The sequence below is a fragment of the Cricetulus griseus genome, assembly GCF_003668045.3.
Source record: "Cricetulus griseus strain 17A/GY chromosome 1 unlocalized genomic scaffold, alternate assembly CriGri-PICRH-1.0 chr1_0, whole genome shotgun sequence".
Lineage (NCBI taxonomy): Eukaryota > Metazoa > Chordata > Mammalia > Rodentia > Cricetidae > Cricetulus > Cricetulus griseus.
Window position 1 is genome coordinate 189251294 of NW_023276806.1, and position 24839 is coordinate 189276132.

The 24839-nt window shown below is 47.2% G+C and overlaps 1 protein-coding gene across 1 annotated transcript in view; it reads right to left on the minus strand.

Moving 5' to 3' along the window:
• The window catches only part of Tbxas1 (thromboxane A synthase 1), a 220928-nt gene that overhangs the window by 181359 nt on the left and 14730 nt on the right, over nt 1–24839 (minus strand). The window contains exon 3 of the mRNA XM_035450475.1: nt 18528–18714. Coding sequence (XP_035306366.1) covers nt 18528–18538 — 11 coding nt within the window. The 5' untranslated portion in view covers nt 18539–18714. The remainder of the gene's footprint in view (nt 1–18527; nt 18715–24839) is intronic.

The window sequence follows — 24839 nt, forward strand, 5'->3', positions numbered from 1 at the left end:
ATGTGAAAGGGGAGTGGAAGAGACCCACCTCTAACTTCCAGACTCCTCATGTGTGCTCCAGGTGGGCATGGTGCCATACCGAGATGGAGAAGCTAAGGCAAGAGGAGAAGTCTTGGGGAAATCGAGCTTTATTTTGGTCCTGTAAGGTGAAGGTGTGTGTGTGTGTGTCTGTGTGTCTGTGTGTGTGTCTGTGTCTCTGTGTGTGTGTGTCTGTGTCTTTGTGTGTCTGTGTGTGTCTCTCTGTGTGTGTGTGTGTGTGTGTGTGTGTGTGTGTGTGTGTACTGTCAAGTCAGAATGGAACCTTGATAAGAATATAAGCCATAACAGTCAATCATCGCAATAGCATTTGTGGAAATACTGTTATATGCCAGTCACTAGTCTTCAAGCCTTCATGTGTTTCAACTCATTCAATCCTCACACTCAGGATTAGCTGGGAAAGCCTTCGGATTGGTCCTATTTTACAGTAGAATAAACTGAGGCATGTGTGTGATTTCGAAACCTCTTCATTGGATGATGATACTCAAATGCGGAAGTCATCCAAACAACCCTGGCTATGAATTACAGATGGCTCGCTGAATTCCTACTGGAAATGAAAGAGCACTGTTCACAAGTCCTTGGCCAGCTCTCAGAATATCCTGCCTTCTCCTTGCGGGTGCCTATCTTGTGACCCCAATCCAGCAGGTCATCTGAATTCAGATGCCTCCGTGCTTTGAGCCTCCCTTTTTCCCTGTGTCCTATCCCATCCGTCTCTATACTGTGAAGGCAACGGGTCTGTGCTCTCTCTCTCTCTCTCTCTCTCTTCTTTCTCTCTCTCTCTCTCTCTCTCTCTCTCTCTCTCTCTCTCTCTCTCTCGGAGCAGTCTTCTCCTCCACAGGGCCAGGTGGTCTGCTATCAACTTAAGGACCTACCATGCAGAGGGACAGCAAGTTCTGTGGGAGCAGCAGCAGCAAGTTCACAACCATGGACTCAGAGGAGAAGGGATGACCTCAGATGTGACTGAACTAAGCACATGTGTCAGACCAACACTCGGGGAAGAGAGAGAGAGAGAGAGAGAGAGAGAGAGAGAGAGAGAGAGAGAAGAAACACACACACACACACACACACACACACACACACACACACATATTCCCCCTAAGAGTCCAATGTGAGAAAGGTTGGTATAAACATCACTAAGTTTATTTACTGTAGGACTGCTCAGAGCTGTGAAGCTGCCCATGTGCCCCGGGAGTGTCAAGAGTGGGGTTTGGTGAGCATCTTGGCCCACAGAACCCTCCCCCAGAGGCGTTTATTAGCACACCCCGGATGGAGCACACCAGGGAACTTGCTCTGAGAAGTGTGGATCATGGCAAAGTCTTATTTATAAAGGAGGGAACAGAAACTCAGAAAGAGAGACTGACTAAAATAAGGTCCCACAGCTGTGTCGTGATACAAGCTTAAGTCACCCATCCCATCCCGAATGGGTCCCTCACATCACCCCGTGGGTGTGGTATGTCACCACGTGGGGCCTGGCACGCCCCTCCTCCCAGTGCTCATTGCCAATGCTTTGGCCAGCCCAGAGATGCCCAGCTTTCTGAGCCCCCCCCCCCCCGCCTCCCCTAGGAACTCTGAGTTTATGTGATCATCCTTGTATTGGTTCTGGAAGTCTCCCTAGGTGATGTGCCATTTGTAGAAGCTGCGAATGCTATGAAGAGATGGTGTTCTGGTTAGTTCCTGTCAGGGTGACACAAATCTACGCATACCAGAGCAGGAGGAATCTTAATTTAAAAATTGCCTCCATAGGATTGGCCTATAGGCAAGTCGGTGGGGCACTATTGTCTTGCTTAGTGATTAATGTGGGAGAGCCCAACTTGCTGTAGGTGGTGCGACCCGTGGTCAGTTGCTCCTGGGTTCTTTAAGAAAGGAGGTTGAACAAGCCATGGAGAACAAGCCAGCATTCCTCCACAGCCTCTGCATCAGCTCCTGCCTCTAGTTTCTGGCCTGACCTCCCTGGATGATGGAGTACACACTGTAAGATGAAATAAACCCTTTCTTCTCCAAGTTGCTTTTGGTCATGGTACTTTCTCCCAGCAATAGACAATGAAGATGGATGGCCACACCCTTTCTATGTGTGCTGCAGGACAGAGATAATACTCTAAGGACCAAGGCAATAAACTAATGAGGATGGAGTGGAAAGGTCAGAAATACGTGACCTACAGGATTTTCAGTGGGAAAGTAACATAATTAAGGATTTATTACAGTTCTGAAGTTTGTGAAGCAATGCAGAGACACTCTGTTGACAGACTAAAGCACAACCCCCAATGCATCAATACATTTTCTCATGTGGGAAAAAAATTCCATACATCCATACCATTTTATCTGCAGTGATGTAGGTCACTTCCATATCCAAAGAAAGGTATCAACCATTGCTCTTCTCTGTGTGGATATGTTGGGAGTCAATAAGCCAGCCAATCCTCTATTGAATGGTGTTTATGCTGTTTTCAGCTTTCTTGACTTCAAATGTGCTCTTAGAAATGAGATTGCTGGGTGCAAAAACTACTGGGGAGTGTCACCCTATGTTCAAGCAGCATGACTTCCTGTCCCTAATCCCTAGAACTGTGTGTGAAGAGGTCCACTGAGATCACCAAGTGGGCTACCCCAATGAGCCTTTCTCTTGTTTCCACCTTCTGAGTCTATCTCTCTTCCCTCCTGCCCTGAGGCAGACATTTCCCAAAGCTGAGTCAACTGTTTTGACCTAAGTCTGTGTTTCTTGTTAAAGCTTTCCCTCACATAAGTTCTGTGATATTTCCTCCATATTCCCCGTGTTTAAAAACTGCATGTCTGGATGTCTAAGTGGTGCCTCCCTTCTCAGTGGAAGGTTCCAGCTGCTTGGTGCTAAGCTTGACGACTCTGGCAGAAAAGCAAGGCAATGGCGAAAAGAGGCGTCTTCAGGGAATACTCATTGCCAGGCAAGCCCTGAGCAAAGGGGTGTGGTATCCCTTTAGCACTGTGAAGGCACCTCTACACATCACCTCAGAGCAACCCCAGGAGGAGGTGAGCAACACTTTTCATTCCTGGGCTCCAAGCTGCAGAAACTGGGTGTTGGTGGCATCCAACCTGACCCAATATCGTCGGAAATTAAGACTCTCAATACATTCTAGAGGGCAGGCTCAAGCCCTAGTCTTCTGTCTTGAAACTCATCAGGGATTCTTTCTTTTCCCACTAAAACTAATGTCCAGTCTGGGCCTTGGAAAACTCACTGTTCGTGCTGTAAGTCCATGGTGGGACATTTGGTTTTCTATGATGCTGGCTTCTTCTTTTTTTTTTTGTTTTTTCAAGACAGGGTTTCTCTGTGTAGCTTTGAAGCCTATCCTGGCACTTGCTCTGGAGACCAGGCTGTCCTCGAACTCACAGAGATCCGCCTGCCTCTGCTTCCTGAGTGTTGGGATTAAAGACGTGCGCCACCAACGCCCGGCTGATGCTGGCTTTTTTGAAAAGCAGTTATTCAGTTGCAAAAAGTGGCCTGTTCCCCCTCCTTGCAGAAGACAATGGGACCCCTCGGCTGTCCCAGTTCAGTCCCATCTCCTCATTGTCCTCCAGTACTTTAGAGATGCTCTGTCCAGTTTTGGAGACTATACAATTCCTAGGCACTAGGCATCAGGATTAGAATCTCAACATACAAAGGCCAGGTCTTGTCAACAAGGAGCTCATCTCCAAGGATGAGCGAGGAGACCCTGATGCCTAAATTCATCAGCATTACAGCTTTGATAACGCAAATACATCCAGAGCACAGAGAGGATGAAAAGCAGAGGGAAGGAGATAGGGGAAAGGTTTGGAACAAATGAGACAGGAGCCTGGTGTATGTGTCCAGCATACACAGGGGCACAGAGGCACTGAGTCAAAGGCATTGAAGTTGGGGGTGAAAGGGAAAGATAACCAGATACTCTCAGGCCAGATCACTCAAGACATTGTGGGCCAACCAAGAATTCTTTCTGCTTCATTCTGGAGTCAGAGATAATCTGTAACAGGAAATAAAAATTAGGTGGCAACGTGATCACATTTGCTTCTGGAAATATCCATCAGGAGGTAGATAGGATGGTCTATACCTTTGAGAAAGGGTCCAGCCTGGAGGCAGTGGGTCATCAAGGCAGGAGATGATGTGCTGAGTCAGCCAGGAGGCGTGGCAACTTGCGAGGAGGGTTAGCTGTGAGGGCAGTGGAAAGGCATAATGAATAGTATTTTGTGAGTTGGACGGGGAATGAAGGATGTCAAGAGTAATCCCAGACCTTCTGGCTTCTCCACTGAGACCCTGATGGAGTCGTGCAGCACAGTGAGGGGGGGGCACCTCAGGGGGTGCCCAAGAAAGAGCCTAGTAAAGGGAATGACAGTGGCTCCAGTGTTGGCATGCTGAGAACAAAACCATGGGAGGGAAGCTGGGCGGTGGTGGCGCACGCCTTTAATCCCAGCACTCGAGAGGCAGAGGCAGGCAGATCTGTATGAGTTCAAGGCCAGCCTGGTCTACAAAGCTACACAGAGAATTCCTGTCTTAAAAAACCAAAAAAAAAAAGAAAAGAAAAGAAAAAAGAGCATGGGAGGGACAAGAGAGGCCTGGAAGATGGCTCAGTTGGTAACACGCTTGCTGTGCCAACAAGGGATCCATGTTTAATACCAAGAACCCACACAGAAGAGCCAGCTATGGTGGCACGAGCTTAAATAAAATCCCAGGGCTGGGAAGGTAGAAGCGGGTGAATGTCCTAATGAGGAAGTCCCAGACCAATGACAGATCCTGTCTCTAAAACCAAGGTAGACAGTATCCCAAGAAACAACCACCAAGATTGACCTCTGACCCTCTCACATGCATGGACACACACACACACACACACACACACACACATGCACGCACGCACACACGCACGCGCGCGCGCACACACACGCACACACACACACAGTGGAGGAAATGACGCAGACCTGCAGGGAAGGGCAGAGAGAAGTCTGGGGAAGAAGAGAGGAGAGAGGACTCCCCAAGAACAGGACAAACATGGAGAAGCCATATTCAGTGCTGAAGGACATGAACCTCTTTGTTCCTAAACATCCTGAGTCCAAGTCTTGACACTGCAGCTTTCTAAGTCAGAATGTCTTGGAAAGTTACATCACCACTCCATGTCTCAGTTTCCCACTGCTTAGGGGTGTGGGGACAGTGATGTGTGCCGTGTGGCTGGTTCGTCAAAACTTCAACACAACAAGCACTCTGCTTGTCTTTACCAAAGCCACAAAACAGAATGGCCAAGGACATGGATTGCCCCAGAAAGGCCAAATGTGGTGGCTCCCAAAATGTCTTAGGATTTGACGTTTGAGTCATTATGACCACCCTTGTGATGGCTTTGAAAGTGGAGTGTGTGGAGAGTCGGTGTTAGAGAAAGACAGGAAGAGAAAGGGCTGGACCAGGTGCCACTATCTGTGCCCGGCATGGTGTGGGATGCAGCCTGCACTTGTAGACTTGTGAAAGGCGGCAGCCATCTGTGTGTGTTCCCTGCCTGTGATAAGGGCAGAGCTCTCTCTTTGCTTCGGGGTTGCTATGGAGATATGGACAGGTGCATAAACAGCTTGAAGGTCTATGTCAGATCTTGACTTTGTATTGGTGGTGAGGGCAGGGACCATATTTTCTCTCTTTGTGCACCCTTATCGCCTGTCTGTGGCATCGCTGTTTCTTTCACTCACTGGCCGTCATTAACGTCCTCAAGCTGACCACTCCCCGGCTTAATCTCTCCAGCTCGATTCTCATTCCTGAGTTTGAGACCAGTATTTCCAGCTGCCCACTGGGTCCCCTCTGACAGCTCTCTCGCAGATGCTGCCGACTGGAAAATTCTAAACCTAGATTCATTGCTGAGGCCCCCATTCTCACCTCACCCACATCCTGTCCCTGGAGTTCCAAGCAGAAACTGGGGCTTACTCTTGACCTTTACTTCCTCCTGCACCCCCACCTCTCACTGAGAGCTGATCACCAACCCCTGTGGACTCTACCTCCCAAGCCCCTCTCCTTAAGCCCACAGCTCCCCTCTTCATCCACTGCAGTTTAGACCACTGGTTCCTTGGCAGCCGCTCATGTCAGACAGCAACCCAGTCCGTGAGAACCCTGTTCTGATGAGTAAACAAGATTTGTGATCCCACTGTGCTTGTATTTAGAGAGATACCCATTCCTCCCCCGCCAGCTCTCTCCTCCATGCCCTCTTACTAGTTTGCAAACCTCTAGGTGGCTTCCTGCTTCTTATCTATTCCCTCGACCATGGTGTGTTGGATTTGTACACGGTGTTGACTGCCCTTGCTCTGGACTGTGCTTAAAGAATGTAGAGAATACTAGTGGCCCCAAGCCAGGCTTGATATTGGACTGAAAGATGTGGGAGAGATGAGAGATGGTAGCTAATTTTCTTCTAAGGAGTGGGGGAAGCATTAAAGAGCTTCAAGCAAGGCTGTGAGGAGGTGCTAGTTAGGCCGATTGTATCCCATCTGTTTTCATCAGATGACGCTCTAACACCCCTATGTCCACATCATACAGACCCTTCCATCACACAGGGAGGCTGAAGTGGCACAATCATTTAGATTTTGACCCTGTGTGTCATCGGAAGGCAGTAGACAGTGTCATCAACCATGGGCTGCTCTTGATGTTGCCCTCCAGATATGGCCGAGCCTCTCCATCAATTTATGCCACCAACGATTTCAGCCTGTGAGATGCTGGCACTTCCTAAATGGTCGGAGAGTCTCTTTTGGCACGCCTCACGGCTGAGTGTGGCCACATGTTGACAATGAGACACGGCTTTGCCTACCAACATGCAGAGTCAGCAGATGGCTCGGGTGCCTTACGGCAAGTCAGGGAGTTTTCAGCAAGCTAGAGCCTGGAACAGTCATTTGTCACCTCCCAGTCACTGGGCAAGCCAGGCACTGAGGAAACAGACTGCATGCCTAGAAAGCAGAGTGCAGAATCTACAGAGGTTTACAGTGGGACTGCAGTGGGCCTTCCTTAAGCTGTCAGCCCTGGGACAACCCACCACAGGGAAGAGAGGGCACCACAACATCTACACAGGACCAATAAGGAGAGCTCACAGAGCAGAAGATTGGTTATCAGTCAGAGGTTTGGGCAGCAGCTGTCTCCAAGAAAATCATCAGTGCATAGCAGGACCCTGCTGTCCCTGCCCCAGAACGACATGATAATTGGAACTGGGTCTAGGGAAGAGTACAAAGAATGATGTAACGAGGATCTGCTAACCCTTAATAGCTTAAGGAAGCGGATATGAGACTGTCACTCATATAATGGTCCAAACGAAGCCATCCTGTCAGCAGCTTCCACACAGTGTTCAGGGCTCCAGACTCTATGAGCTGTGACTCAACAGATCCTTGGATGTCCCTGCTGGATCACTCAGAGCCAACTGGTCAATGGAAGAGCGAGAGGAAGATGCCAGGAGATGGTACTCAGCAAGCCAGGCCTGAAAGTAGTATAAGTGTTGTTCTATCACTCTTTGCCTTGGCCTGGATTCAGAAATGCAGCCACGCCTCACCGCAAAGGAGGCTGGGAAAGGAGTTAGGCCCAGGAGGAAAAGTTATTAGGTTGGGAGGTATAGAGCATTCCTGTCACCGGACCATGAGCTATACACTCAATTCCAGTGATGACAAGCCATTAGAGCAGGCTAGCAACTAAGGCCTTCCCAAGGATACATCTGCATGGCCAGTTCAGGAGACAGGCATGGAAAGGGACTAGCTCCTAAGGTGATGGCCATTCTTCCCAACTGCCTAGAGCATGGTTCTCAACCTTCCTAACACTGCAACCCTTTAATACAGTTCCTCATGTTGTGGTGACCCCAACTATAAAATTAATTTTGTTGCTACTCCATAACTGTAATTTTGCTGTTCTTGTGAATCATAATGTAAATATCTGAAATGCAGGAAGTCTGATATGCAGCCCCTGTGGTAGGGTTGGTGGACCTCCCCAAAGGGGTCTCAACTCACAGGTTAAGAACCACTGACATCAAGGCTGGGCAAGGATCTAGGTTCTGTTTTATCCCCTGCCTAGAGCCTGCTCCCATCCCCACCAGGACTCTGGGCTCTCTGCATGTGATACTCATCTTAACCGATCTCATGGACCATCTGGGATGTGGTCCTGCCTGGACCAAGGCTCGGTTCTCCACACCCTAAGAACAGTGTGAATTAAGGATTTTCTGTGAGGATGGGGCAGTAGCTGGGCGATAGAACACTTGGATATATAAGTTCCTAGGTTCAACCCACAGTACAATCAGAGAGAGAAAAAGAGAGGGAGAGAGAGAGAGAGAGAGAGAGAGAGAGAGAGAGAGAGAGAGAGAGAACAAGAATACTCTCCTCTCATATGGAGAGCCTACCAGGTTCCTGTCTTTGCTGGTATATATTCCCACCTTGTAGATTCCCTCTGCACATACTGGTATACATGCAGAGGTCCCAGACATCCTCATTTATGAACCTATGACAGGCCCTGAATCACCTACACCTCACCCTTCCCTCATAGGCTAGGTTCCTTCCTGTATGTCTTCAGTTCTCAAGAGTAGATGTCCCCTCAAGAAAGGCCCCCCTAGGACATCCCAGAAACCAGGGTCTGACAATCCATTTCCTACCGTAGCACCCCAAACCTATAGTACTGAGGTTACCTCTATTTGCTTACGCTCCATATGTAAGTTAGCTTTCTTGAGAGTGCCATATGTGACCCAATGATGTACCCCACCCCACCCCACCCCCGTGGCCAGGAGACGCCTGCTTGTCACTCAGGAAGTATTCACAAAATGTTGAATGAGTGAAGGAATGAATGAAATGAACTCTTGCGTGTGTTTTAGGTAGCTGCCACCAGGTGGCAGTAGTGCTCTTTGGGTTAGGAGGGTAGGTGGTAGGTAGCACCCAAGCATACCTGAAAGAGTAAGCAGGGGTGTGTTGCCCTAACCCAAACAGCTGGTACATTTTCTAGGCAATAGCCATCAAGTGACTACTCAAACCAGAGGTTCTAAGAAAGCTACAATGGGTGAACTCCCCCAAGACAACAAAGCACCACTGAGATCCTGAGCCATCGAGACCTCTCTCTCCACAGCGCTGTCTCTAGGTTGCAGTATTTAACCCACAGACCCAGGTGAACCTGTTCTAAACCTGAGCATCAGAAGCTGCACACAGCTGTTCTGGGTTCACTGTCTAGTGTTGCTTGCTTATCTTATCAAGGGTTCCCACGCAGACCCTTATGACTGGAGGCAGGGTTCGTGAAGAAGGCTGGTGCGAGATAAGGCTGGACACTGGGAGGTGCCAGCAGATGGAGGCCTCTGGATAGCAGGCTGAGGAGCCCGGACTTTACCCCAAGGTACCAGATTTCCTGGTTAAGATTTTTGTGGGTACACATGGGAGAGTATATGTTTGTGTGAAGGGGAGGTGGGGACGGGATGCCGTGGTGTTGAGAAAGACACACACTAAAAAGTTAGGGGCTGACGGGGGAGGCTCACAGACAGGAGACCCGAGTAGCTGGAGTCTCATAAACAGGGCTGAGGGCTGTAAGAAGGGAGACGACGCATGGCAGCTTCTGGAATGTTCCTTAGAACTGTAGAGGCTGAAGACCGATAGGGAAGGATGGGTAGAAAAGGGTGTCCAGGAAGAAGCCTGGCTGCTGGATAAAAGAGAACCCTGTGTAAACGATAAAAATGCAGCACTCCTTGTCACCTTAGAAAAAGACAGGTTTTCCTGGGCTTCATGGGACTCAACTTTTATGCACTAAAAAACATGGACCTTGTCTACTCTGTTCCCCGGTGGAATGCTGTGGCGTTGAGGCCCGCCCCACCTGTGAGGACACAGTCTTGAGGTGTAGGCCACAAAGTTCTGAGGCAGGAAGCAAGAGCCAGGGATGGGACTTCTGAGGGACACGGAGAAGATGGGGGCCGGCTACTCTTGTGTTTGGTGGGCAGAGGGGTCTGATGTGTGCCTGTGTGCACAGCGCCCATTCCCATGTGTGAGTGTGCACATTGGCATGCACGCAGAGGTCTGAGGACAACCCTAGGTGTGGGTCCTTCTTTGTTGAGACAGGATTCACTACTACGCATGCCAGACTAGCTGCCTTCAAACTCCCCAGGGTTCCCCGTCTCTGCCCTGCCTCCTTCCTCACATGCAACCGGGTCTAGCTTTGCATGAGTTTTGAGGATTCAAAGTCAAGTGATTGGGCTTGGTCAGCAAGCCCTTTACCCACTGAGCCATCTTCCCAGCCCTGAGGACAATTGCTTTTAAGAGGAGTATCTGAAGCCCCCAGTCTCTAACGCACTGGTTTTCCAACTTCATCCCATGGGACACCCCTGCAAACGAAACACAGGTATCTGGGCTGTACCGGGAGCTTCTGACTCAATGGGTCTAGACTGGGATCTGAGAATTTACAGTTTTAACAACTTCCCCAGGGCAGCTGCTGATGAACTGGCCCCCCTCTGAGGATGCTGTGCTTCTCAGCCCTGCCTGTCTCCCAGGAGTCATCGTATAAGGGGAGACATTTTAAAATTCTAAAGTATGAGCCTTATTCAAAGCAACTGAACCAAAATCCAGAAAGCACCTGGCCTACAGACTCTTCCCTCCCCCTCAGATTCCAAGGGACACCTTCTCTTCTCCAGGTGGCCTCTCCCCAAGCCCATGCTGTCCCGAACTTTTACTCCTGGGAACAAGTGTCTTTGTCATTTCCCAGTAACACTATATGAAGTTCTAAAGAAACCTAAGACTGTGTCCTTTCTCTCAACATGGCAGTAGGAGACGAGGTAACATAAGGTGTGTGGGGGACGGGTGTAAATACGGGTCTAAAATCCCACGTAATTGCATGATGGAGAGGTGTTGCCAAGGTAAATTAATAAGAAAACAGTGGGGTGATGTTTGCCAACAAAATCAGTTTGGGGTGTGTTAACTCAACCGCATTTGCCGGTTGGAATAAGCTGTTGATTAGAATAATTCATGTCAGAAGATATGGCCTCCCCCAAGGAATTGACCGCGTTATTCTGTCTGCTTGGTCAGGCTACCTAGAAACGGGAAAAGTGCCCTATGGGGGCCTCATAGGGCTGCTTTGCAAAATCAATCAAGCTCATTCTGCACACACACACACACACACACACACACACACACACACACACACTTATCCTGCCCCTGTGAGTCTCTCACAGCCTTAGAACAGGAGTGCAGCATGGATCTGAGGCAGGACTTGGGCTCATATCTGGGGTTGAAAGACCTGAAGTCATCACCTAACTAGGGTGCCATGGAGTATCCACTGAGTGACAGGTTGAAGGACAGAGCTAGGAGAGGACCCAGTGACCAGGACATCAGACCCAAATGGAGATCCCAGTATGGACCAACTACATGAGGACTTGGGTTAGTCGTAACAACAGCAGATGCTCTGGGCATGGAGTCATGGTCAGTGTCATAGAGCATCCCGGACACCAGGCTGCCAGCTCTCTGCTTGAATTCCTCCAACTGAGGACTTTCACTTCCTCAGAAAGCAGCCTGCCTTCTATGGCTCAGCCTCGAGGACTGTGTCCTGTATTCCCAAGGCCTTCAGTCAGTGAGATCCTGGGGCTGGCACTGGACTAGGACTTTCACATTTGTTCTGTAACCTGATGGTGTTGACCAGCTCCTGATTCAGACACAGCTGTGCTGAGACAACACTCGGCTAGGTGTTAGCAGATCAGCTCAGTGATCTAGGTGAGGACAGGGCTAGAAATTGTAGCTGCCTTCTGGCATGGCAAAGTCCATCATGACCATCATGGTGGGGAGCACAGTCAGAGCCCAGAATATGTCTGTCACTCTGGTGATCTTCCCAACAAATGTGGGACAGAAAGAAAGGAAGAGACAGAGGCACAGGGCCATGTGCTCCGGACTTAAACTTTCGTGGAGAACAAACCAATAGCCCAGGTCATGACTGAGTGAGCAACACAAGAGCAGAGGTCTGGGGATGGCTTCTCAAAATACTAGACAGAGAGATGGTTCAAACTATATCTTCCCACTCAGGTGGTTTCCAGCATCGAGGGGCTGATGTTGTCTGAACAGAGCTTCTTCCAGGCCAGACAGGAAGCACAGGTGCTGGTAATGGCAACATCGAGTCCTAATCCCCACGCCAAAGAAATACCCATTCCAAGGGAGCCAGACAGGGATGAAAGCAAGACCCAGCCAACAGGAAGGAAGCATATACCTCTTCTTCAGTGAGTGTGGAGGAGCCAGAAACAAGGAGGTACCAAATCCTCATCTTATCCGTCTCTTATTAGGAATAGATTCCAAGTGCCACAACTGTGACCAAAACAAACAAACAAACAAAAACAAAAAACAAAACCAAAAACAAGTACAGATTCTGTGTCTGTCATTGTAAAACCTAGTATTTGTCAGAGTTCACTGTGAATAATGTAATAATGGTAATTATAGATAAGTATAAAAATGGATCATTCAGAGTTCTTGCAGTCCACAGCCACAGGGAAGGTGGCTTCAGGAACATACTCACAGACAAGCAGTGACAGGGACCCAGTTGTGCATCTGGATAGTTTGAGGACTTCGGGAAGTCTATAGTGGGTTTTCTTCCTAAGAAGCAGGGTTTAAGTAATAAACCTCTGGAAAACCCAAGAACCCTGGACTTGCCCCTCTATCCTCAGCACTTCTCAGGAAGCCATAATTAGTTCAGTAGAACATGGATTCCACCAGCCCTAGACCAGAGCCACAGGCAAAATTTGGTTTCTTTAGGAGTTTTTGTTTGTTTGTTTTGGAGGGAGTTGTTTTGTTTTTAGATAGGGTCTTACTATGTAGCCTTGACCGGCCTGGAACTCACTATGTAGACCAAGCTGACCTTAAACTCTCAGAGATCCACCTGCCCCTGTTTCCCGAGTGCTAGGATTGAAGAGTTGAGCCACCACATCCAGCTCTGTTTGTTTTGGTTTTTCACTTTTGAGATAGGGGTCTTGCTGTGTAACCTAGTCTGGCATCAAACTCATGACCTTCCCCACTTTTGATTCAAATAATTCAAATAGCATAAGGGCCTCCCCAGGGCATCACCTTGGAAGCACTTACAGTCTGGAGGAGTGGGGGTGGGATATCCATTCACTGTTCTTGGGAGGCTGGGGGGGTGTCCAGTTCCCTGCATGGGGACACTGCAGCTCTCTGTCCTTTCCAGGCAGGAGTGGGGAGGACACATTACACCCTCACTTCTTACACCATCTTCCTACTCATTCCCTACTCTTGTTTTCTGAGAAAGTTCCTTCTTTATTTATGCACAGCCCACACAGTGAACCAAAAGGCAAAAGACATCTTGGCATACACACACACACACACACACACACACACACACACACACACACAGCAAAAAGGTGTTTTCTGCCTTATATTTGTCTGAGCCTAAATTTTAGAATGAACATGAATTGCTTTCTGTTTGTTTGTGTGTGTGTGTGTGTGTGTGTGTGTGTGTGTGTGTGTGTGTTCCTGTGGGCAGGTACACAGGTGTGTGAGCATGTGTGTGCTTGCATGCGGAGGCCAGAGGACAGCTTTAACTGTCATTCCTCAGACACCATTCATCTTAATTGTGTTTGTTGACTTGTTTATTTCAACACAAGGTCTCTGACTGACCTGGTATTCACCAAGTAGGCTAGGCTTGCTAGCCAGAAAGGCCACCCCCCCCCCACCAAGAATCTGCCAACCTCTGCCTCCCCAGCACTGGGGTTTCAAGCATGCATTACCATGCCTGGCTCTTTTTTTTCCGCTACACAATTTCTGGAGTATCATACTTAGGTCTTAAAACTTTCAGGGCAGACTTTTTGCTGACAAAGCCATCCCCCCCCCCCATGTTATTACTGTTATGGTAGGAAAACAGTTCTGAAATATCTTTTGATTTCAGTCAAAGCAACTGATTTGGGGCTGTACATCCCCCATCTCTGACTGGAAAAGTCACCCCCACGATGCGGGGCTGATATCCTGTCTCTGTGTTCATGCATACTTGCTCAGCAGGAATTCAGCCTTGACCACACAGTGCAGAACAGCCCAGCCTGATGGCCTTTGCTTTGGAGAGACCTCCTGCTACCTTTTATGGTCCAGAGGAAGACGGCAACTATTTTGGCATTCCCATGCACTGCTGCTTTCAAGGACAGCAATAAGAAACAAGTGTAGCACACTGAGTTGCCACCCATAGAAGACTGTTCTCTGACATGAATTCCAGCTATACCAAGGCCGGCACTCAAGAGCCTGGAGTGTAAGAGCTGGAAGCCACTGGACCTAGATTTATGACCATCCCTACATTTCAACCATCTGCTTCAGGCACACACCTGAAATTTATGAAAGGCAATTGCTCTGGAGGGTACAGGCCAGGAAGCACAAGGTTGAAAAAAAAAAAAAAAAACACCTGGCTAGAAATAGAGTCACATGACCCAATTGCAGGCTTTGTTTATTTTCAAGAAGGCCTTTCTTATCATAATAGAGTATACTCCGAGATACTGTGAGATTACAAATCAGCCCATCTTGCTTCAAATGTTCTAGAATATACCTGCCCAGAGATACCTGGCCAGTTTCCATCCTTAGAGTGACTCCTGTGTTGCTCCTGTCAGAATGGAACAGTACCTTCCTTTTTATTTTTATTTCTTGTCCTTTCCCCTCTGGTTGTTACACCATCTTTCTGGTGTTTGCTCTTTGGTTTTGGTTTTGGTTTTTGAAAGATTGAATATTACTTTTTACAGTTGATGTGTGTATGTCTGTGTATTGAAGAATGTGTACCATGTCCATACAGGTACCCAAGGAGGCCACAAAAGGATGTCAGATCTCTGTAGCTACAGTCATAGGTGGTTGTGAGTGTTAGGAATCAAACCTGGGTCTTCTACAAGAACCACATGTGAGCAGGGTGGTGGTGGTGCACACCTTTAATCCTAGCACTTGGGAGGCAGAGGCAGGCAGATCTCTCTGAGTTTGGAGCCAGGCTGGTCTCCAGAGCGAGTTACAGCAGTCAGGGCAACACAGAGAAACCCTGTCTTGGGGGGGGGGGCATGCCCATGTGCTATTAACCACCAAGCCATCTCTCCTATCCCATCCAATCTTTAACACTGTGTCTAAACGCTCATTCCAGAAGTTAGTTCCAAAATGTCTCTTTTTAAGAGATCCAGTCATGCTATGGACTCATTCCTAGCCTATAGTCAGCAAGCTTAGGCCCAGATAATCCTCCCAAGCAACATCTCAAAGGAGACCCTGCTCCTTCTCGTCTGACTTCTCCAGTGAGGACAATTTGGCTGTGCACAATTCTGCACAATCTCATTAGGCAGCCCTGTACTTCTGGAAGCTGGAGGATCAGGAGTTCAAAGTCATCCTCAGCTACATAATGAGTTCAAGGCAGCCTGGGCTCAAAGAGTAAACAAGCACTTATTGGGGCTGCAGGGGTAGGGTGGGGGGATGGCTCACTGGCAAAAGGGCTGGCCACAACAATGTGAGGATTAGAGTTCAGATCCCCAGAACCCTTGTAAACCCAGCACTGGGAAAACATAGGCAGGAGAATCCCTGGGCAAATTGGTCATGTAGACTAGCCAAAGTAGTGAGTTCCAGTTCAGGAAGTGATCTGATCTCAGGAAATAAATGGAGGAGTGAAGAAGAGTACCAGCCTCTGGTCTCTACATACGTTGACACACATACGCATGTGCACCAGCAAGCATTTGTGTCCACACACATTCAAATGTGCCTGTGCACATGCGTGTATGCTACATACACACACATGTAAGCAAATAAACAGTCTCATCGGGGAAGCTTCCCACCCTTCCATGAACCTCAGCTTCGAATAAGAATCTTAGATGCCTTCTTAAATTTTTGTATCACATTTAGTGTGTGTGTGTGTGTGTGTGTGTGTGTGAGAGTGTGTGTGTGTGTGTGAGAGAGTGTTGTGTGTGTGAATGTGTGTGTGTTTGTGAGTGTGTGTGTGAGAGAGAGAGAGCAAGAGAGAGAGTGAGAGAGTGAGAGAGGGTGAGAGAGAGAGAGACAGAGAGAGAGAGACAGAGAGAGAGAGAGAGAGAGAGAGAGAGAGAGAGAGAGAGAGAGAGAGAATACACATGTGCCATGGGGGTCAGAGAAAAACTTGCTTAAGCCTGTTCTCTCCTGCCATGTGGGCCCTGGAGACTGAACTTGGGTCATCAGACTTGGCAGTAAGTGCCTTTTCCCACTGAGCTATCTTGCCAGCCCAGGAATCTAAGGTTCTTGGGAAATGTCTACTAACCACAAAGGTGACCCAATGCTGAGCCTGACAAGGAATGGCAGAATGCAGAGAATATGTAGATCTGTATCTATCATAAGCTAGAAATAATATTTCTGCATAGAGATTTTTGAGAAATCTAAATTGAAATTGGATAAGGTTGAATCCAACCCCCAAATAAGTTTTTTTTTTTTTTTTTTTTTTTTTAGATTCTACCAACTGAAATTTGAGTGAAATATGAAAAAAAAATCCATTTTTGGATTTTGCCTTTCAGACTGAGGCCATTTGTGGATAGAATCTTAAAGACCCCAAACTTTTCTTTAAGGAAAAACTCCCGTTTCATTAACACACAATTTCTACAAGACCCGAGTCCAGACGAACTGGCATAGTTTGAGGCTATGTGATATGGTTAGTTTTAGCTCTGTTATGGTTTTCTTTTAAATATTTATTTGTGAAATATAAATCTTGCTTAAGATTGAAACTGTTCTGGAGAAGTGATGGCGACTTTGGCTGTTGCTTAATGGAACTGTTGAATCTGCTCAGAAAACAAAAAGATTCTGTTCTGTAAACAAGTCATCCTTGTAAGAGATAAAACAATTTCAGTATGTACATTATAACTCTCTCCTGGTAAGATCTGAGCTCCATTTCTGTAGATGTGTTACAACTTAGGAGCCCAAAGACACCATCTAGTGCAGTTAATTGGCTGCAAAAACACAAGGCTCTTGGAAAAGGCTTGGAAATTAGAATCTATGTCACCATAATAACAGCATCCCATTGATATCAACATTATATCCCATTGCAGTGGGTAATACAGCTCCTGTCACACAAAAGATGCTCAGTCACAGTTTTGTTCTGTCCCTTGGCTAACAAACTCTTTCTGAGGGATTACCCTGCTTTCTGTCCATCCCAAAGTGATGAAATTAATTTTCATTCAGTGAAAAAGACAAGGCCACTGCTTAGAACACCTCAAAACATCAGATGTATGAGTACCTTAACTGGTCGTTGTGGTGAGTCTTTTTTAGGTACCAACTTGACTGGGCTAAGGCATACCTGCCTAAGAAGCATTATCTATGGGTGTGTCCAGGAGAAACTGGCACATGAGTTGATGAAATGAGTGGGAATGATTTGCCCTGATGTGTGCAGGCCATCCAATCTGCTGTATTCTCTAAACCCCTCCTCAAAACAAACAAAAAACCAAAAAACAAAAAAAAAAAAAAAACCATAAAGACAGGAAAATCAAGTGTGCACTTTCTATCTCAGGGATGGGACTCTTACTTCTAGCCTTTGGGTTCAGAACACCAAGCTCTTTTGGCTTTAGATTCTGGACTCAATGCCTGCCCCTACCTAACTCCAGTTCTTAGGCCTTTGGCCCTGCACTGAGATTTATATCACAAGGTTCCCTGCTTCTGAGATCTTCAGACTTGGGCTGAGCAAATGTCTGGCATTGTTGGGACAGCAGGTTCTAGACAACCTATTGTGTGACTTCCCTAGCTCCATAGCTATGTGACCCAACCCTCACAGTAAACCAAAACTCTTGTCCATCATTCATCTATCCATCCACTCACCCACCCAGTGTCTTGACTCCATTTCTCTGGAGAACCCTGTCCAATACCAATTTCCCACATGTAATGAATTTGCATGCTATAGCCTAAGTCATGATTGCCATGAGCATGGGGACCTCATGTCTAGAAACTGGCAGGGAGAGCATACTCTGTCCCACTCCAAACCGATACAAGGAAACTGCTCCTCCCTACAAATGCTCTAGTCTCATGGTCAGCTCATCCAATCACCAAGCATTTGGCTTTTCACCGATGCCTGGTGCATGGTTCTATCGTGTATCAGTTTTCCAAGGTGATCAGAACTAGAGATAAGGAAGGAGAAACGCTGCCAACAGAAAACACCCACTTGCTCTTTGTGTACTGTGCCTGGACCGAGAACTTTACTGGGATGACAAAGAGGAGACGTAGCTTCTGACCTTGGGATGCTCTTGTCCCTATAGTATGGTGAGAGCTCTGTCAGAATGGAAGAAGGGCACATGCCATGTGGGCGGAACTGACCTAAGCACAGAATGGCCATCAGAGACCAGGGATCTGCAGGCAAGAGGTGAGATGAGCCACACCCATAGCTGCCCAGAACAGGCTGAGGTAAGACAGTTGCTACATGTTTTGGAATCTTACCAGATGGTTGCTAAGTGTAGCCATTGTTAAAAAAATAAATTGTGTAAATGTGTAAGTGGTGAAGTAAAGATAACAAATACCAAAATTCTATTTTACTATTCATTATTATTATTTTACTACATTTTTACCATTATCTCTGCTCTGGGGGAATACTTTTAGGACCATCAAACCTGGTAGACATGGTGGCTCCTGTACGTCTCTCTCAAGTCCACGGACAAGTACGCCGTGCTTAGGTTGAAGACTGGTTGTAATGGGAGGATTTTCATCGGTGTAACTGGGAAGTGCCAAGGATCAGGGTTTATCCCCTGTGTAGAAGACCACTGTGTGAGTTCTCTCTTCAATGATGTCACAAGATACCTGACAAAATCAAGTGAAGGAAGGACTGGTTTGTTTGGGCTCAGAGGTTGAGGTGATAAAATCCATTGTGGCTGGGAAGGCATGGTGGTAACAGCAGCTGTAGCTGTGGTGGCAAAAGCATGAGACAGACAGTCATGGTGTCCATAGTTGAGAGAGAGGTGAGTTCTGGTGCTATTTGTGCTGTGGGTTTCCTGCTTCCCTTTAACTTCCTTGGATACCCTCTCACAGACTCATAAAGATGTGTTTCCTAGGCAGTTCTGAACCCAGGCAAGCTGCCAATGAAGATCAGCTATCACAACCATTTACCAGCAGACAGGGCTGCCTTGAACAGGGAACCCTCAGCTGTGCAGGAAGCTGGGACCTGAGGTAGCAGCCACCAACTGGGTGAGGTCCAGAGGACCTTCTGAGAGTCTGTTGAGAAACCAGGAGCTTGTGGTTTTGAAGGGCTTAAGGAGAGAAGAGATCATCTTTGCAGAAGTGTGGGAAGGGCGTTAGGGCAGGGTTGTTTAGCTAGAGAGTAGCTGAGCTAGAGGCGGAAACCCAAAGGTGACTCTGAGGTTAGATGAACTCAGTCACTTCTGCAGGACACAGGTCCGTGAGAAAGCAGGACTTGGGTAGCTTTTGACATAGGAGACCTTTGGCTATGCAAGGCAGCCTTGGAGACATCTAGGTTGCTCCTCCGGACCAGACACCAGATCTTCAGACAGCATGATGTTTCTAGAGGCATGAGATGACTGAGGACAGTGGGAAAGCAGAAAGACAGAGCAAAGGGCAGCCAAGGGACAGGTACATGCAAAGGAGAGTGGGGAGAGGCAGGGAGAAGGGAGCTCCGGAAGCAGGAAATGAAGAGGGATTCATTTTTTATTGTTGTTTTATTTTGGTTTTCTTTTCTCAATCTTTTTTTTTTTTTTTTTTCTGGGCGTTGGTGGCGCACACCTTTAATCCCAGCACTCGGGAGGCAGAGGTAGGCGGATCTCTGTGAGTTCGAGGCCAGCCTGGTCTCCAGATCGAGTGCCAGGATAGGCTCCAAAGCTACACAGAGAAACCCTGTCTCAGGAAAAAAAAAAAAAAAAAAAAAAAAACCCAACCTTGTGTGTGTGTGTGTGTGTGTGTGTGTGTGTGTGTGTGTGTGTGTGTGTGTCTGTTTATGTGGTTTATGTGTGTATGGCATGGTGTGTGTGCATGTGTTCTGTGATGTGTGTGTGGTGTGCATATGTACTTGTTAGTGTGTGTGTGCATACTTGTGCATGTGGTTGCACACATATCCTGGGCAGATGGAGGTCAGAAGTCTCCAACAGATGACCTTCCTTGATTGCGCTCCACCTTTTGTTCCCTGATGTCCTATCTGTCCGCTGAACTCTCCATGTCAATAGGGCCTGGGCCATGTGTCTTGTAGAAACCATCTTTCCCTATCTACTAGCACAAGGCTCAAGGCTTAGCCTGGGGTGTCTCACAGAATCTAAAGCTTGTAATTCAGCGAGGCTGGCTGGCCAGTGATCTTCAGGGCCCCACCTGTCTCTGCCCTCACCCCTCAATGCTAGTGTTATAGGGTTGTTTTTTGAAGGCTGCTAAAAACTGTTTCTGAAATTCATTTGGAGCAATTTTAAAAGTAGGAAGAAGTTGAGTACAGGGAAGAAATAACTGGAAGTGAGAACGTTGAAGACAATTCCCACAGCAGTTTCTGTAAGAGGAAGGAGCCCAGGTTGCAGAGGGGGCTCAGTGATTAAAAGCACCTACTGCTCTTGTAGATAACCTGAGTTCAGTTCTTGGCACTGTTCAGGGCAGCTTACAACAGCCTGTCCTCAAGTTCGGGGAGACATGATGTCCTCTTCCCCCCCCCCCCACACACACACTAAAATATATTTTCCCATATATACATGAAGAAGCATGGTTGAATTGAATCAATAGGTTGATTTGGAGTTTGTTTTTGTTTGGAATGAAATGAATGAAAGAAGAAATTAATCAACCAATGGGAAAACACTGAAAATTTAGAACAGTCAGAATGTCACCTAGAGGGAGGACCAGAGGGCATGGAAGAAGACATAAGAAGGGCACAGACAGCCAGAGGTAGAAGGGAGAGGGTTCCATATGAGAATATTATTAGTATCATTGAAAAAACAGTAATATTGAGCCTCCTGCTAGGAGATAAAGGATGGTTTCCAAGATATACATGGTTCAGGCCCTCTTGACACTGACAATTCAGTGGAAAGATAGATAAAACACAATGAAACAAACAAAATAATTGCAAATGAGGATTAAAATATACAAAGCAGCCAGGGCCAGGTGTTGGTGGTGCACACCTTTAATCCCAGCACTTGGGAAGCAGAGGCAGGCGAATCTCTGTGAGTTCAAGGCCAGCCTGGTCTACAAAGCAAGTTCCAGGGAAGCCAGGGCTGTCTCAAAACAAACAAATAGTAATAAGAATGGTGGGGAGATGGCCTTTCTGAAGACTTACCCAAGACTGGAGAGGTGAGGGGGTTCTGCCAGCCAAGAAACAAGAAGAGGTTGGGGATGGGTGCGTCTCCTGAAAGCCTGGCAGGGAGTTGGAAACAGTGGTGGAGGGAACAGTGTGAGACCCACTGATGTCCAGGTAGTGGGAGGCAGGTAGTGAACTGGGCAGGACCCTGGAGGTTTTGACAAAGATTTGGGACTTTATTCTGGTGCAATGAGAAGCCATTGACAGGATGGTTCAACCTGACTTGCGCTGGGAAAGATTGCTTCTGACCACTGTGTGGAGAATGAGTTGGAAGGGATGGAGAGGAGCAGGGAGGCTGGGAGTAGGTTGCAGTTATCCTAAGGTATGAGGTGAGCCCCGGTGAAGGTAGAGACTGTGGAGATGATGGGGGTGGGGGGGCAAGTTAATACCCTAGAGGTACAATCTACAGGATTGTGCAGAACTGGGGCTGAGGGAGACAAGAAAATGCAGAATGACCCCAAGTCTCTGCAAACTCAGGTCTTCTTAGTAGAGGGCTTCATCAGAAGTCACATGAGGCAGGCTGGGCTTCCCTCTGTGGAGAGCAGGGGGACCTCAGAGACTCTAGGCCCAAAGCTGTGCTAGGAACGTTGGTCTGATTATGTGCCGAAGGGTAGTGAATCCTGCACTTTGTTAAGCTATCTGAGAATGGCAAAGGAGGAGCTGAAAGACAATCTGAAGAAAAGGCAGCAGAACAGAGCTCAAGAAGAGAGAATCCAAGGGGTTGATGGGAGATGACAAAGCTCAGTCAGAGAGGGAGGTGGAGGGAGGCAGCCCTGGTCACGGTTTCCAGTGACGACAAGGTTCCCAGGCACAATCCCATAGGACAGTTGTCCCTCTAGAACCGGAACAAGAGTTTTGGACCCAACCTGGCTGTCAAGTGGACCACATTCTAGGTCACCAAGGATTAATCTTTCAGATAATTGACTGACTCTTCCTTGGCCTGTAGTTCTAGCTACTTGTGAGATTGAGGCAGGAGGATCACTTGGTGTACACAGTGAACTTAAGGACATCCTGGATAAGTGCAAGACCCTGTCATCAAAATATAAAAGTTTGTTTCTTTTTAAGGACTGGGCATATAACCCAGAGGTAGAGCAAGGTCTTAGGTTTAATGCCAAGTACCAGAAAATGATGGTGATGATGATTTTAATGATGACATTTGGACTCTAGCTACATTCACACTCATCTCATATACTCAACACAGTCAATCTTTCTTTGAAAATTAGTTTCCTTCGAGTGTTTTGTCACATTTCAGGGGACAAAGGATCCTGAATTTTTGGTGGGGCATAAAGACTCTATCTAGGACACCAAGATTTGGTAGCCAAACATTCTGTTTGAGCTTTGATGTATGCCATTTACAAAGGTGCTGATCTCTGCTGTAAATGGATCCTATTCTCACACTCCTCAAAACCTCCACAGACGACGGTTTTTCATTATCAGGGCTACTGACCGGCATTTTGTTTTCTGCTCTTGCATTCCTCACGCACCTCAGAAGCCAGATGGCAGGCAGTGAGTAACGCAGTTTGAAGAACAATGTACCTGCTTTCCTTCAGTGGCTCCTCCTACCCAGGGCTCCCTGGTTTCTGCCTGCTACACCCCCTCTTTTGATGACCCTGCTACACACACACACACACACACACACACACACACACACACACACACACACAAGCACACACACACACACACAAGCACACACACACACACAAGCACACACACACAAGCACACACACACACACACACACACAAGCACACGAGCGTCCATCTCTCACTCCCCTTTATTTCATGCTTTCTTCTCTTCCTGCTTCACCAACTTCTTTCTTTCCTTTCTGGCTTGCTTCTTGTCATCTTTCTCAGAATCCCTGCTTCATCCATCTTCTCCCCCACACAGCTCAGAGATTCAGGGCTGCCCTTGCCTGAGTCTCATTGTCTGACTGCCCTCCCTGACTTCTGTCTGTTAAAGAAAAAAAAAAAAAACCCTCCATCATCAGAGCTTTGTGACTGCCTGGATTCTCGATGCACTAAGATTTATTGTGTGTACACAATGGCGACCCCCAGGCTAAGCACTTGGAATGCAGAACGTGAGTGTTCTGAGAAGAATTTAAGCAAGCGTCTCTTTGCTTTAGTTGGTAAACATGCTGTTCATAATTATTCGAGAAGGTAATAGATGAAATCAAATGAGTTTCATGCAGCCAGACCAATGCTCAGGATCCAGGGGGATTCTGGGAGTCTGGTATAGCCCTTTTATGGTGCTTGAATAGTTTCTGTTGCAAGTGGACACTTGAGAGTGACTAGTAACCTTTGCCACCTCTGTTTACTGACTCTCCTATCTCTCTGCCTCCCTTCCAGTACAAAGGGTTCATGAGCAGGTAAAAAAAAAAAAAAAAATTGATGGGTGCTGTTTATTTGGTACAGAAAATACTGGCCAATGGGAAGGGGAAAGCCCCTCTTTTCCTAACTAATAATGAAGCAACGTGTGGCAGCCAGCTGGGTTCTCCATGGTCATTAGGCAAGGCACTGAGAGTAAAGGACTTGGGTGGTTTTGTCTATCAGTTCAGCCATTTTAGTTACCACACAAAATGATATCAGTTACCACACATGATTACACGAGGGAAATGGCCAATTCTGTAGCCCAAATCCTTGCCTGACCTCAAAAGTCTTTCCTTGGTATGTTCAGAGAATTAGTTCCAGAAGTTTGCAGACACTAAAACCTACAGACACAAGAGTCCCTTGTGTAAAGTGATGTAGTGTTTGCATAGATGCTCCCCCGCCATGCCTCTTCTGAATACTTAAAATCATCTCTAGGTTACCTACGATATCCAACACAATGCAAATAGTCATCCAATGATGTCACATCATTTAGGAAATAATGGCAAGGAAAGTTGGAAATGTTTAATATGGATGCAATTTTTCAGGAATGATTTTGATCCTCAGTTAATTCATAGATGTGGAAGCTGTGACTACAGACAGTTCAGAATAAACAATTCAGGCATAGTCCCAGGGGAGAAGTCTCCTGGGTCAGTTATCTTAAGCATATTCTTTCAAAGTTGAAAACAACACTGTGAACTGGGCTCCATAACTAACTGAGCTGATTGCCTATGACTTCAAATACTCATTTCATTCTAAATAGATGCAGCTTTTCCTCAAATCATCTATTAAGAATACAAAGAAAAAAAAAAGAGCTGTGCATAGTGATGCAAGCCTTTAGTCCCAGCACTTGGGAGGCAGAGGCAGAGGCAGAGGCAGGTGGGTCTCTGTGAGTTCAAGGCCAGTGTGGTCTACATAGCTAGTTCCAAGATAGCCTCCAAAGCCACAGAGAAACCCTGTCTCAAAAGCAAAACAAAACATAACAACAAAAGAATATAAAAACAAGGCTTGGGGGCTGGGAATGTAACACATTTAGTAGAGTGCTTGCCTAGCATACATGAAGTCCTGGGTTCGATCCCCAGCACCATATAAATCAGACATAAAGGCACATGCCTGGAGTCCTGGAACTTAGAAGTTCAAGGTCATCCTCAGATACACAGTAAGTTCAAGTCCCAGAGAAAAAGGTGGGGCTGGGGCTAAGTCTCCATTAGTGAAGGGCTTGTCGGGCAAGCATGAGCACCTAAGTTTGACCCCACCACCCACACAGAAAACCAGCATGTGCCTGTAA